Raw genomic sequence first — 14,718 nt, 5'->3', positions numbered from 1 at the left:
CAAAAGCTCTCACTTTGCACTATCAGAAAGAACAGCTCTGTTCAACAAAGTGCCATCTTATCAACTCACGGGAGGGATGCAGGAACAAAGGCAGTGAAAGAGGACAAGGTGTCTTCTCACCAGGGCTTCTGCACTGCTCTCACACACATTCACAAAGAAATCAGACTTTTACCTCAGTTAGCTATTCAGTAAAAGTGCCACAGAAACACAGTGAGTACCAAATGAAACAACCCACCTGTGCATATAGAGATAGGGGAGGGGGTATATAGAGAGAGGGCAGGTGGGGTAGAGAGAGAGAGAGAGAGAGAGAGAGAGAGAGAGAGAGAGAGAGAGGGCAGGTGGGTAGAGAGAGAGAGAGAGAGAGAGAGAGAGAGAGAGAGAGAGAGAGAGAGAGGGAGAGAGAGAGAGAGAGAGAGAGAGAGAGAGAGAGAGAGGCAGGGTAATATAGAGAGAGGGCAGGGAGGGTAGAGAGAGAGAGAGAGAGAGAGAGAGAGAGAGAGAGGAGGAGAGAGAGAGAGAGAGAGAGAGAGAGAGAGAGAGAGAGAGAGAGAGGGGCAGGAGTATATATAGAGAGAGGGCAGGGAGAGGGAGAGAAAGAGAGAGAGAGAGAGAGAGAGATAGGGGAGGGGTATATAGAGAGAGGGCAGGTCGGTAGAGAGGGTGGGGGAGATGGATGGTCACTACATTGCACTGTGTCAATTGTGATTTTTTACACCCCAATCAAAATTTGTCCTCCGCTTTTAACCCATCTGTGCAGTCAGAACACACACACACACACACCGCACACACACGCACACACACACTAGTGATTACTAGGGGGCAGTGGATCACACGTGCCCTTCACTGTGCTTCAATCACAGTGACTGCTCATTGCTCTACATTACAGTACACACAACTGCTGGACTGATGACACCAAGTTATATTTTATATCATGTATGAAACAAAGCACAAAATACAGCTTCTCAAAAAATAAACAAAAAAAATAAACACCTGCAGGGGGAATAGCCAGAAAGGTGCAGATGAACGTGATTCCCGCTCCTTCACACGGAGGTGAGGAGGACACGGTCATGGCCTGAACAGATTCCCCTCAGTCAGTGCCTCCAGGGGCCAGGTGGGAGTCCCAGACATCGTATAACGTAGTAAAGGGAGCGGAGGAGAGGGGGGCTGGCCAGATTGGGCGGAGTGTGAGGTTAAAGAAACACCAACAGACTTGTGCAGTTCGGGACCGATGGAGCCAGATATGGCCGCCCCTCAGAGGCGTTTCCCCATGAATAATGGAGAAGTCTTCCCGCTCTGCTCTGTCTTCAGCAGACCGGACACATTTGTGTTTGTTGACTCTTGACGATATCACAAAACCTCATCAAAACCACTGGAAGCTAACTGTATTAATCAAGTATTCTTTCCATTACTGGGGTTACAAAAATAGTCAAGGTTCATTTCACAAGCTCGCCCCTTTTCAGTGAATTTTAAATACAGGAGATATAATCTAATATCAAACATATGGCACAAGTTCTGGGAGAACTAAGCTTAAAGGCAAACAGCAAGCCAGCCACAGCTACACAAAAAGCAGGTTTCCCTTCCGCCGTGACTACAGAACACACCACACACACACACACACACCCACACCCACCACACCACCCGCACAGCCACGCAGCTCAACACTACCCACAACCCAACCCACCCACCCACACACACACACCCACACACACCGCACAGCCACGCAGCTCAACACTACCACAACCAACCCACCCACACACACACCCACCCACACACACACACTATGGCATGATGTTGGATTCGACAACATCTGAGTGATGGTAGAGCCAGGGTGAAGCAGTACTGGTTAGTGGAGGTGCCATTAACCCAGCGTGGGAGAGCAGCAGCAAGCAACAGTTCAGCTTTGATCTTTTGCGTGGTGGATTAACGTCATCAGAGAAGCACGTGTCCTCCTGCACACACATGGTGAAGGCGTCCCAGCTGCAGTAGTGGCGTCTGCCCATGGGGAGAAGATTCATCTCCGTGTCGGAGCGTCTGATTGGTGGAATGCAGAGCAATCCAGCTCCAGCAGTCTCTACAAAGCCAACGTTCATCACTCAGGCTTGGGTGGCCATGAGCTCGAACGAATTTGACCCTGTGGGCGTTTTTGGCCAAGCTGCCCGTGTTTTCCGTGCACCTCTGACAGATGGGGCATGGGTAGGACGCACATGGAGGACACCTCTGGGAGAGTCGTCCTCCCAGAGGTGTCCTCAGCATCCCTTGGCCAGGACTCTTACAAAGGTGGAGGCATGGGGAGAGTGGTGGAGCCATTTGAGTTAACGCCACACTGAAGCGCAACTCTGCCAACACTTCACACAGACAGCACACGGCACTAAACACTGTCCCACCTCCCTCTCACTATTTCTCTGACTGAAACAGACTCTGCTTTAGACATCATCTAAAGACCAACGTCCTGACTATGGGAACTACTGTGGAGTGGATCAAATTAATCAGTTCCTACACGATAGGGATGGACTAATCTGCGGGGACACATTTTAAATGCAACACTGTCCATTTTAAAATAAAGCAGAACAAAGCTGGTTAAACATTCCTGAGAGATTAGCCAGCAGGACAGTTCTTGATCCTGGACTAAACAAGCGCCTCATGTTTTATTCCGTTATGAGCGACCCCACCTTTCCTGCAAGATGAGCTTGTTCTCTTTCTTCCAGAGGTCTTTGAAATCGCTGGAGAACTCGTGCCAGACAGAGAAGAACGTGTGGGGTGAAACCTCCTTCTCTCCACTCTTCGGCTTCACTGAGAAGAACACCGTCAACTCTAAGAACCTGAGAGAAGCAAAAGACTTCAACAAACAGGAAGATGCAATGAAACATGTGACTTTATATTATATAGAATATATTATATATCACCCCCCGCCTAAACAAATGTAAATAAAACCAAACAACCCGCCCACCCTTTCCAGTTTAACATTAACGTACAAACCATCATATATGCACTCAACTGGACTCAATCACAAGTCTCACACGTTGGGCTGCTGGGAGTACCAGCTGATTCCATAACTCAGTTACTGCCTCTCTACTGTTTAGACTACATGTCAAATGTCATATCAAGCGTTTCTCCAAGCATCACACACAGATTTGCTCGACTACACAGACTTCTTTCTTGTTTCTCTGCCACTGCACATTACACACCTCTAAAAAGCGTTTATTTGTACTGGCTGTCAGTAGTATAGTGATAGGTCAGTAGTATTGTGGTGTTTTGAGAAAGATCTGCCTTTGAGACAGGCTGGCAGTTTGAGACAGGCTGACTTCAGCTCTATGCAGCTGAATTGGAATGGACAGGCACATAGCACACCAGACCAGTCTGAACTTTTGCAGAGTTTATTCGAGTTGCATGTACATGCAACTTTACACCTACACAATCTGTAACGTGGTGGGTTGTACTGGAGCCCGTCTGTAAAGGTGTGTTTATGCTGTCCCTGAATCCAGCCTTAGCACAGCTACCTTAAGCCAAAGCAATCTGCTGTTTTCAGTCCACTGTGCTGAGAACCACATCTTTACTTATGGTCCCTGACAACAGTGAAGGAATCAGTTTAGTGCATTATTATTATTATTATCATGCACCATAGCGCATAATGATTGCAGACCAAGCAAAGAGGTTTTGAATAAGCATTCTCCACACTGCCAGAGCTCACGATACAGTCCTGACAAAAGTTCTCAATCCCCTTCAGACATAAGATTTATCAGGATTCAAATGTTAGTTCCATATTTTAAAAGCAACCCACAAAATTTATTAAAAATCATTAAAACGGCTCAACCTTTCCCACACTAAAGACCTTAATTGAAGAACCTTAACTGAAGAACCATCGGTTCAGAACCTGAAGGAAACTGAATGCATGTTGCTGGGATGCTTTTCCTTAGCAGGTCCTGAAAATCTCGTTAAAACTGGAGGATGGATGGTGTAGATTACAGTGGTACAGCAAGACACGCTGCTTCAGTCTGCTAAAAATAAAACCTAAACCCTGGGAGAAGAATCACCTTTGTGCAGGCCAGTGATTCCACGCTCAAGGCCAAAGCAACACTGGATGGTAGACACTTACCCAAACACATTTAACGCTGTTATCACAGCTCTGCCAAGTGCTAGCCTGGAGGGGCCCAATACTTCTGCAAGCAGTGTCTAATTTTCATTTATATATTTTTAAAGATTTGCAGACGAATAATGCATTTTTGCTTTGAAAATGCACTTTAAGAACATACTGGTTTGCAATTCTGGTGGGAATGTATATGTAAGGGTCATCTGTAGACCAGATAAATGTGGGGCCTGTGGGGCTTGGAGTGCTGTCAAGGCTGAGAGTTTTTCCTTACAGTCTTTGCCTGTGTGTGTGTGTGTGTGTGTGTGTGTACTTTTGTCCATTCAGGAGACAAACTCTTAAAGTCGTTGAGCACACAGTTGGCCATCTCAACCCTAAACAGGGTCTCTGGGCAGCAGGACAGTGGCTTTGTGAACTGCTCCAAAACTGCCATATATCAAGAACTCTGCAGCTCTGATAGGGTGATACACAAGCACACAAAGTATTTCTATGTTCTGAAGTGCTTTGATCAAAGGTCTGTTGAACTTTAGAATATCCTATGGTAATAAGTGTAGTTGTACTCTAAGGACAGATCAGGTGTGTTCTCCTAGCTGAAGACACAGCAGTAGTGCAGACAGTGTGTTTCTTTATGTTTGTGGATATTTTGCTATGATCTACATTGAAACGTATTTATGAAGGGGGTTGAAGCCTGTAATGAAACACTCATCCTCCTCTTACTGACATCCTCAGAAAAAGTTGGCTCCTTACATTTTGTGAGTTTGGCTTAGCTGGGTTTCCTGGGCCTCCAGTTCAGTTTTAGCTGCAAAACAAACAAAAAGAAAAACCATTTAAAAGAGCCCCCAGAGCAGACAGCCATGCAGTTGTCACACACGCGTGCAACATTCTGAAGGCTTTGTTCCCTCAAGACTCCTGGAAAGAAAATCTCGAAATATTTAAATACAAAATTTTGGACATTCCATGCACATCAAGTCCGATGCAAACAGACCACCCTGTTCAGGAACATGGCAACATCACATAAGGTTCATAATATGGGTGATTAAATTATGGAAGGCAAGCCGGAGCCACGCTGAAGCTTCACCTGCTTCTTTGGGAGGGTTATATTTTTGATGTCCAACATTTTAGCAGCAATTTTATGCAGTTGGTTACAAAAAAAAAAAAGAAAAGTAATACGTCCAAGTCAAAACAGCATCCATGAGTTTATGTTTATAAGCAGTCACACGAACGTGTTCGCATTTCACTGCTGTGGCGCCAAAGCATCTTCAGAGCGTCTGAACGGAGCCCCTCTGACAAGATGGAATGTGAAGCGGAGCAAGGTTGGCCCCGCCTCCAGAGTGCAGCGCCCCGCCTCCAGAGTGCAGCGCCCCGCCTCCAGAGCGCAGCGCCCCGCCTCCAGAGCGCAGCGCCCCGCCTCCAGAGCGCAGCGCCCGCACTGATGAATCGCTCACACCAGAGTGTATTTCACTTCCCAGGCGTCAGGCTTGAGACACGAGTGTTGATACTTAGCGAAGAGTGTGTACAGCTAAATGTTCTTAATACAAAGGTGTGCATGTGGAACATTAAGAGCCGTTGTGCACTCAGGTGTGTTCTTCAGGACCGCCTCCTTCACCAGGTACACCTCTACACTGCTCACCTCATCCCTCACTGCAGGTAAAACAGGGCCCAGTCTGAGGACGCAGGTTCAGCTCTGCACAGGTAGGATCTGTGCGGACGTCCAGACAAGCGTGCGGTGCTAGTGCAGTGTACGACCACCATGAAGGACGTGGAGCAGCTCCGAGTGAGCAGAACCTTCTCCGCTTCTGCTTTACTGTTGCCTGCAGGGTTTGATCTAAACACAGGGACATCTCACTGGGCTCCATGAAGACAACACTGTAGAAGTCCATTATGAGCTGTACATCACCAGTCATTTTCTGGGGTGTCCTCGCATCAGGCTGAAGACAGCACTGTCCAAGATGTGTTTCAGTCATAATTCATATGGCCATTATCAGCAATCAGGCTGGTAAACGAGTTAACACACCATGGTTGTGGCTGCTCTGCCAATAACAGACCCCACTGTTTGAGTTGTCAACACACACATCTTTGAAAGCTTATGTGGTGTACACAGACAGGACTAGTTAAAGCCAGGACGGACACCCTTTACTGTTATGACCAAACTGAATTATTTATTTGTGTAAGGAAGGAATTGCTCGCTCTCGCTCATACACACACGCAAGCACGCGCGCGCACACAAATACAAAAACAAAATAATAATAATAAAAACAAAACCAAAAAAAAAAAAACGCCAAACGGACCAATCATGCCACAGTGCACTTCAGATGTAAATATTTCATGTGCCGTAACTTCAACCACCGATATGCCTGCTGACACAGAAGCGCCTGTCGGGGTTTTTCCTTAAGCGTCATACGTGGATGAGTTGCAGGGAAACGCGGTTGTGTTTCCGCCGCAGCGATGCGCTCATCACACACCCATACATGGAGATCACCAAGCAGCAACGCAGACTAAAGAACCATCGATTCACTCAGATCTTCATCCTCTGTTCTTTAACGTCATCAGACGAGCCGTCATATCCACTTCACACACTGTCCCACACGTCAGAAGCGAAGATCTACGGTTCCTGATACTAAATCTCTCTCTTCATCTTTTCTTCCACATGCGGTACCAATTACGTTAGAGAGCGGCACTCACGCCGCGGCCGGGCAGACAGCATACCCGAGCTAATTGTTCATCACCCACCAAACGGAGACCTTTACGGGAACTTTAGCTTTCGGAACATCTTGCAGCAGATCCAGGATCTTCCGAGAATTATTCAGTTCGCAAATAACGACAAATGGTTAAACTGACATAGCAAAAAGTAATTCATTCGACAACACCAGAGTTTAACACAATTAGTATTTAAAACATTAACGTTGAAAGAAAGTAAAGACAATTACAATGAAAACGGTTGGAAGCATTTCATTACTGGTCAGTAAGTATGACAAACAGATCACGGGGGCGCGCACAGTGTTTGATATCCAAGATTTCCTCTACACGGAAGAATGCGCGCAAAAGAATGAAGGTAAATGGATGGCGAGCGCAGACATAACAGAGGCGCTGTTTTACGTCTGCTTTCACGTCTCCGCCAAGCAGCTTCATGCTCGAATAATAACAACCGTTGACAGCGCAGAGTCCCGAGTCTGTATTTTACAGTTGTTGAATTATAACAACAACGCCAGCTATATGAAATTAACTGTCAAACGCGTCTGGCGGCGGTTTTGTGGCTGGAGCCGGCATGACTAGTCTCCAGCGTCCGACCGCGGAGAGAACCCCTCGCGCATGCTCCGTAACTTCAAAGCACACGCCGAAAGACCGAGCTCAACGCTTCGTATCTGTCATCCAGACTAGACTGACAACACTGAAACGTGCAAGAATTCACACCCCGTCTAATAATAATTATATATATATATATATAATAATAATATATATTATATTATAATTATATATAATATAATATATAATTATTATTAGACGGGGTGTGAATAATAATAATTATATATATATATATATATAATAATTATATATATATATATATATAATAATAATATATATTATATATATAATTATTATTAGACGGGGTGTGAATTCTTGCACGTTTCAGTGTTGTCAGTCTAGTCTGGATGACAGATACGAAGCGTTGAGCTCGGTCTTTCGGCGTGTGCTTTGAAGTTACGGAGCATGCGCGAGGGGTTCTCTCCGCGGTCGGACGCTGGAGACTAGTCATGCCGGCTCCAGCCACAAAACCGCCGCCAGACGCGTTTGACAGTTAATTTCATATAGCTGGCGTTGTTGTTATAATTCAACAACTGTAAAATACAGACTATATATATATATCAGTAGCGAACCGTGACCTTTAAACCTGGGCCCGCTACCCCCCCCCCCCCTCAAATTTTTTTTTTCCTTTCTTAATAAACTAAATAAAGAAAAACTGAGACGACAGTACAGCTTTAAAAACGCAATAAACAATAATATCTGTACTAGATAACATCTTAAGCAAAATAAGTTTCCAAACAAAATAAGGTTCACAGCTCCGTGGTTCTCGGAAGCGGAATATGTAAACAACGCGCACGAGGACGTCAAAGGGATGAATCGAAACTAGCTAGCGATGGTGCTAACGACAGCTAGCGTCGCCACAGCGGGCGGAAATTATCATACAGTTAAGCCCGCCCACTAAGAGAGAAGATATGATTGGTCAATTTTGCTGTCATTTGAAACTGGTATTGCGCTGCCTATAACTGCCAGGCCCTCTGTAAACGAACAGCGGGCATCACAGTCCTGATAGGGGGAGACACAGGCTCACAGGCTTCCACTCAACCCCTCACCTTCCAACACAGATTGAATAGACACGGGTGAATATTTTATTTGCTTATATTTTTGTAATTGTTTAGATGTCGAATGTCAAACTGTAAGTAGATAAAATAAAATTGGATAATTATATATATAATGCTTTAATAATATTTTAGGCCCTCTGAGAGGGCGTAGAGGGCCCTGACGGTTCCCCATATATATATATATATATATATAAACACACAAACACACACACACAGGTTCATTGTATATCTCATTGAGTCACACTCAGACTTGCTGGTTTTACTCGCTTAACTCAGAAGTCGAGGGGAATTGCGAGGAAGTGGAATATTGGAGATTTAGTGTTCCATATGACCCCTCAGAAATCTAGGGGGGGGGGGTACAGAGGAAAGGACACAAACCATCCTGCACACCCGTGTGAGAAAGGACTGCTAAGAAGCACACAAGGCAGTAAGGGTCACTGAACTCAGTGTTCTTTGACAAATTGAGGCCATGAGTAGTTAGGAGTTCAGACCATGAACCCTCTCCCCACCTGTGTGTGTGTGTGTGTGTGTGTGTGTGTGTGTGTGTGATAACTAAAGGTGTGTGGAAATATATGTTCAGAAGTGAAGATCTCCAAAGCTCTTGAAGACCAAAGTTTATCAACAGTATTAATGGGTGACCTTGTACAGTGCACAGCACACCACCAAACCAGTCCTGCCACAGAAAAGCCATGAGCACAAGAGTGAAGGAAAATAAACATGTATTAACAAACATAAAATACAGAATAAAAAACACTGAACTTTGATATAGTTCACTGTGCTGATTTAATGCAATAAAATTTGATATCCAACTCATGATGCAGACAATGATCATAGACATTTGTATGAGAATGTGTGTGTGGCGTTGTGTGTAGTACAGAGGTCTTAGCGCTCAGACTATGACCCTAGACATTAGTATGAAAATCTGTGTGCGGGGCATAGCGAGGTCTTAGCACTCAAACTAGGGTCATGGGGCATCAGAGAAACAGATTAAGGTGATGTGAGGTTAGCTAAATCTCATGCTCAGTGGAGGTTCAGGGGTCATGACACATTAGCGGGCCTGTGCTAAGTGGCGTGGCATCCTCTGCTAGCTAATCACGGCCAGAGCACCCGATTTACCATGCCACCATAGAGCAGGATGCTGCTGTCAATTTGATTTATACGCTAATGCCTCTCACAGGCTGAGAAGTCCTTAGACGCCTTAAAAGAGGCAGAGAGAGGGAGAACACATGGGGGAGTGGGGGGGTTGACTCATTCTGACCAGTGGAGTAAAGAATTTTAGGAATGTTCATGTTCAACTGGGAGTCAATTGTTGGGAACACATCCCATGTTGACTGAGAACCTGGGCAGACAAGTCGTCTGCTCTGTGGTGGGTACACACCTAACCTCCACCCCTCCCATTCAGATCAGCACAGCTCACTTCAAAATGCTCCCAAGTGTCACTGTGCTCTGCCTCGACCTTTGTAACACTCAGGAGTTAAACTGCATCAGTATAAAAACACCTGATATAAACACACAAACTTGGGTTGTTAATATTACACTGTAACAACATCCCACATAATTTTAGAAATGATACCATCATCAAACAATCTAAATGATTTTAGTAAAATAAAATGTGACTGATGCTTTCTCAACTGGTGGGTCGTGACCTACAGTGGGTCAAGTACTTGTTCTTAACAGGTCACAGGATTTGGTCACTTGGTCAAAAATTATCCACCCCCCCCAAAGGATTGAAAACAGAGCATTAGTTGAACCCACACCCACTACCACCCCCCCCCCCCTCTCAAACTCTGCATTAGGAATTAGCCAAGCCTGCCAGCAAGCTATCAAGTTGCCATCATTCAGCTAGCTAGAATTCTTAGCAGTTCACATTAGCCCACACACATAACATTGCCGGCTAAAACACAAGCGAGAAAGATGCAGCTGTAGGAGGTTCACCATTTGCCAAGTAGTCTTTCAAGAAACTAAAACCATATACAAAAGTTGGATTAAAACAAAAGACAAAACCACATTAGAAAAGCCTACATTCAATGCAGTGCACATAAAACGTAACGAGGATGCGCAACACTGATTATTCCCACAGATATCACTGAAACCAACCAAACTAAATGCTTGACTTGTGATCTAGATGTGTGGTGGTTTTGTTTTGCCTGTAGCGCAGTGCAACTGGCTCACCTTGGCTCACAAACTCCTCCATTTTGGTCTTAAAGGGCTCCAGGTGCTCTTCAGAGGAGATGCCACACACCTTCTCCACTTCTGCAGTGCATGCTGGGTAAAAACAGCACAGGAGAATATTCACATGATACTGAAACACATGGTGATCAACAGGATTGAGTAGAAGTCACAGAGGAGTTTGAGAAAAGGCCCCTCAGCCTCTCACTGCCTTCACAGCTGTATTATGCCCACATGCAGAATGTCTTTATGAGTACAATGCTATCCTAATTTCATCATGCTTTGAAAATACTTTGCTTTGAGAGGCATTTTGAGTAGTGTTTAAAAGAGTTGCAGGTGTGGAACACTACATGGTGATTAGCCATTACCTTCCCCAGGAGACTGGTCACTATGAAAAATTAGCATCCCTCTCTTAGTTTGAGAGGAAAACCATATGGATGCATTGACTTGACCTTGGTTTTAAGGTTCTAGAACATCCTTAAGGTAACAAAATTCTAGAACAGCCTGACAGGAAATGAATAGCATCATTCTAGAATATATAGATGGATGACCAAAGAGAGATGTACGCCTGCTATCTAGAAGTGATTGAGAAAATAAAACAAATATTGAATTAAAAAAGTTGGCGTGATGAAGTAAAATAACTATTTACATTTAGACTGTGCTAAAAAAAAAAAAAAAAAAAAAAAATAAGTCTATGCATAAATTCCACAAAAAAAAGGTATAAAATCGTTGATCTGTCAAATATCTAATTGCTGTATTAACTGCTCAGTCAATGAAATGGCAACAATTAAATGACCCAAACATTCCGGAAGTCTCAAATGGAAAGATCGCAGAGGTGAAGGGAAATCAGACCTCAACTTCCCTGGAAGATGGTCTTTGATCATTAAGCAAAACATGGCACAATTATACCAATTATGATCAGAAGAGAACGAATCAGCCTCTCTGTTACCTCACCCATAACCTTCCTGGCAAAGGTCCCATTGCATTTAAAACACAATAATGTGTGGCTTTTCTGTGCAACAATGAACTACAGTCAAACTATTCATTCATTCCACATACTTAACCACATAAGAGTCAGTAGTATGGTGTTGTATATGAATCTGTACTAGCCCTACATTTGTCTCTATAGCATGGTCCAGAAGAGTTTAATCTCACAGTGACGGGGCCAATGATGGGTAACAAGGACAGTGTTCAAGAGGAAATCCCATTAAATACATGACTGAGCTCAACCTCTGCATCCTGTAACGGCTATGGCCATTACATGGAGGTACTGCCCCCTCCTCTCACCTAAACCTGCCAGATGTGTTCACAGAGCAAATGTTCAGGTGGCTGCTGAACACAAGGATGAAGTAATGGTTACACTACTCTGTCTGGAAATACTAATGCAACCATCACAGAGAACTCCAGAATTCTACACCAAAACACAAGGAGAAGGCTCTCTCTGTAGACTAGTCCGTCCACATGAGAAGACTAGATGTCCCTCATTAAAGACCTGTAGAGGGATCACACGTTCACTGACTTCTGATCAGACTGGATGAAGCTCAGACATTTCTGAAGTGTTGTAAACAGTCACACTCTCTTTCCATCAGTAATAAAGCATTTTATCTAAAAGGTAAATGGGGAAACCGTCATCTGACAACACTGGTCTCCCATATTAACCCCCCTCATTCTTTTCTTGCTCATTCAGGGTGATAACCCAATACACAGGCTTGTCAGCTTATGAAAGCCAAAACGAACACATCCAATTACTGAGAGCGTCTCCTAAAATAGTCTCGCCTCTGGTCATCCATGACCAGGAGCTGCTTAACCAGCAAGACCTCTGCTTGTGTAGACCGACTGTGCTTGACCTGTCTGATTAATAGTGGGGCAAAGAGAGACCAGGAAAAAATAGGAATCTGCTAAAAAAAAAGGGCAGAAAATAGCACAAGAGAAGCAAGGGCCTGTTAACCATTCCAAATGTGCTAACAACTTCCAGGCCTGTCTGAGACTGACCTTGGGAAATGACCCTCCTGTTTAAAGCCCGTGTTCAAAGACCCAGCCACGGCCCCAGCCGTAGAGCGGGTTCGCCCGGCCCTGTTTACGTATGGAAGTGGAGGCAATTCAGCACTTCCAGCCTGGAGCACTTCACTGGATGTCTGACTCAGGCTAGGCGAGAGCTAGAGATGAGCTTCTCAATTCTTCAGTCTGTCTCATTAAAACCAAAGACACACTTGACCACTGTAAGATGAAACGGTCAACAGTATACATCAGAGAATACGAATAATCTGCCAGTCCATACTGTGACTTGGGAAATGAAACTGAATATGAATAATCACTCAATCTAAACCTCAAGACACCCAATAAAGCTCATGGAAGACAACACTGGCATTAATAAGAATTTAGAGAAGCATTCTTCTCCAGAGGAATCGAGACACACTGCTTTAAAGCTTTTTCACTCCATCCATCCCTCTGCCCCCCCTCAATCTATCCCTTCATCCTTCCCTCTCCAACTATCTATTCTTCTCTCTCCTGTCTTTCTGAACCATCACACTTCCTCTACCCTCTCAGACTGCTGTGGAGTAAATCAAGTATGGTGGTGGAGGGAATGAGTTAGTGGTGGTGTCTGGTCACGTGAGATCAAGTATGGTGGTGGAGGAAATGAGTTAGTGGTGGTGTCTGGTCACGTGAGATCAAGTATGGTGGTGGAGGAAATGAGTTAGTGGTGGTGTCTGGTCACGTGAGATCAAGTATGGTGGTGGAGGAAATGAGTTAGTGGTGGTGTCTGGTCACGTGAGATCAAGTATGGTGGTGGAGGAAATGAGTTAGTGGTGGTGTCTGGTCATGTGAGGAAATGACATGATGGTTTACCCTAGATGGTTTTTCAGTAACACCAAAATCTACTGCAAAAACTTTAGGTGTCACTATTGATTCTGATCTTTCATTTGACACACATGTATGCAATGTCACTAAGGCTGCCTTTTTCCATTTACGTAATATTGCCAAGCTGAGACACTTACTTTCATTAGCTGATGCAGAGAAGCTAGTTCATGCTTTTGTCTCGTCGAGATTGGACTACTGTAATAGTCTTCTAATTGGATGCTCTAAACAGTCCATAAAGAAGCTACAACTTGTACAAAATGCCGCAGCTAGAGTCCTAACCAAGGCTAGGAAATTCGATCATATTAGTCCCACTCTCGCCGCACTACACTGGCTGCCGATTAAATATCGCATTGAATTTAAAGTTCTCCTGTTAACCTATAAGGCGTTAAATGGTCTTGCCCCACAATATCTGAGTGAACTCATTGATTACTACAACCCATCTCGCCCTTTGCGCTCCCAAACTGCTGGATTTCTCGTAGTTCCAAAAATTAGTAAAACTACAGCCGGAGGCAGAGCTTTCTCTTTTAAAGCCCCTCAATTATGGAATAGCCTTCCAGCTCCAATCCGAGACTCTGACACAGTTCCAATCTTTAAATCTAGACTTAAGACTCACCTGTTTAGTCAAGCCTTCAGCTAAAATTCCCCTTGTAAGGTGTAGGGGCTTGGGGGCCCCCAGACGTTGAGATTTCTGGTGATCTGAGATGTTGATGCTGTCATCCAGCTGTGTCTTGGCATCACTCTATTTGTGACTATGACTTGACTGGAAAGCAATGTCTCAGTGAGCCCTCATGCCTGTGGTCACCTCTGAACCCCTCCCTTTAGTTATGCTGCTATAGATTAGTCTGCCGGAGCCACATGCTGATCACTGGCACGTGAGCTACGTACATTTAAATCAACGGTGGTTTAAATTCATGTCCACTCAGTCTGTATTATCTATCTTCTTGCATGGCTCTACCCAAGACGATTGGATACAGGCACCTGCAGGCACCTGGGGGATGGTCTGGCTGCCGGTGGATGTGCTGATACCGGGGTTCACCTGGGGAGTAACACTGCAGTCGGAGCCTACAATACCAGCATCACTGCTCCGACACGGAATGAAAGCCTGGCATTCATCAACAGACATTTACAGTGACAATATCAAAACCCAGAACTTTCAATTCTACCTTTTACCTAGTCTGATTGTGTGAATTATGTGTGACTTGTGTATTTGTGTGTTAACGGGGCGCCCAATGGAGGATGGGTTCC

At 44.7% G+C, this 14,718-nt stretch overlaps 1 protein-coding gene across 1 annotated transcript in view; it reads right to left on the bottom strand.

Moving 5' to 3' along the window:
- Positions 1 to 1,843: 1,843 nt before the first annotated feature.
- The window catches only part of fmn2b (formin 2b), a 55,732-nt gene continuing 42,857 nt past the window's right edge, over positions 1,844 to 14,718 (bottom strand). Inside the window, 3 exon segments of the mRNA XM_077000584.1 lie at positions 1,844 to 2,819; positions 4,832 to 4,883; positions 10,618 to 10,710. Coding sequence (XP_076856699.1) covers positions 2,654 to 2,819; positions 4,832 to 4,883; positions 10,618 to 10,710 — 311 coding nt within the window. The 3' untranslated portion in view covers positions 1,844 to 2,653.

Source organism: Brachyhypopomus gauderio, chromosome 3 (assembly GCF_052324685.1).
Source record: "Brachyhypopomus gauderio isolate BG-103 chromosome 3, BGAUD_0.2, whole genome shotgun sequence".
In the NCBI taxonomy this organism is placed as follows: domain Eukaryota; kingdom Metazoa; phylum Chordata; class Actinopteri; order Gymnotiformes; family Hypopomidae; genus Brachyhypopomus; species Brachyhypopomus gauderio.
The sequence above is the reverse complement of the archived record's forward strand: the minus strand, read 5'-3'. Positions and strand labels throughout refer to the sequence as shown.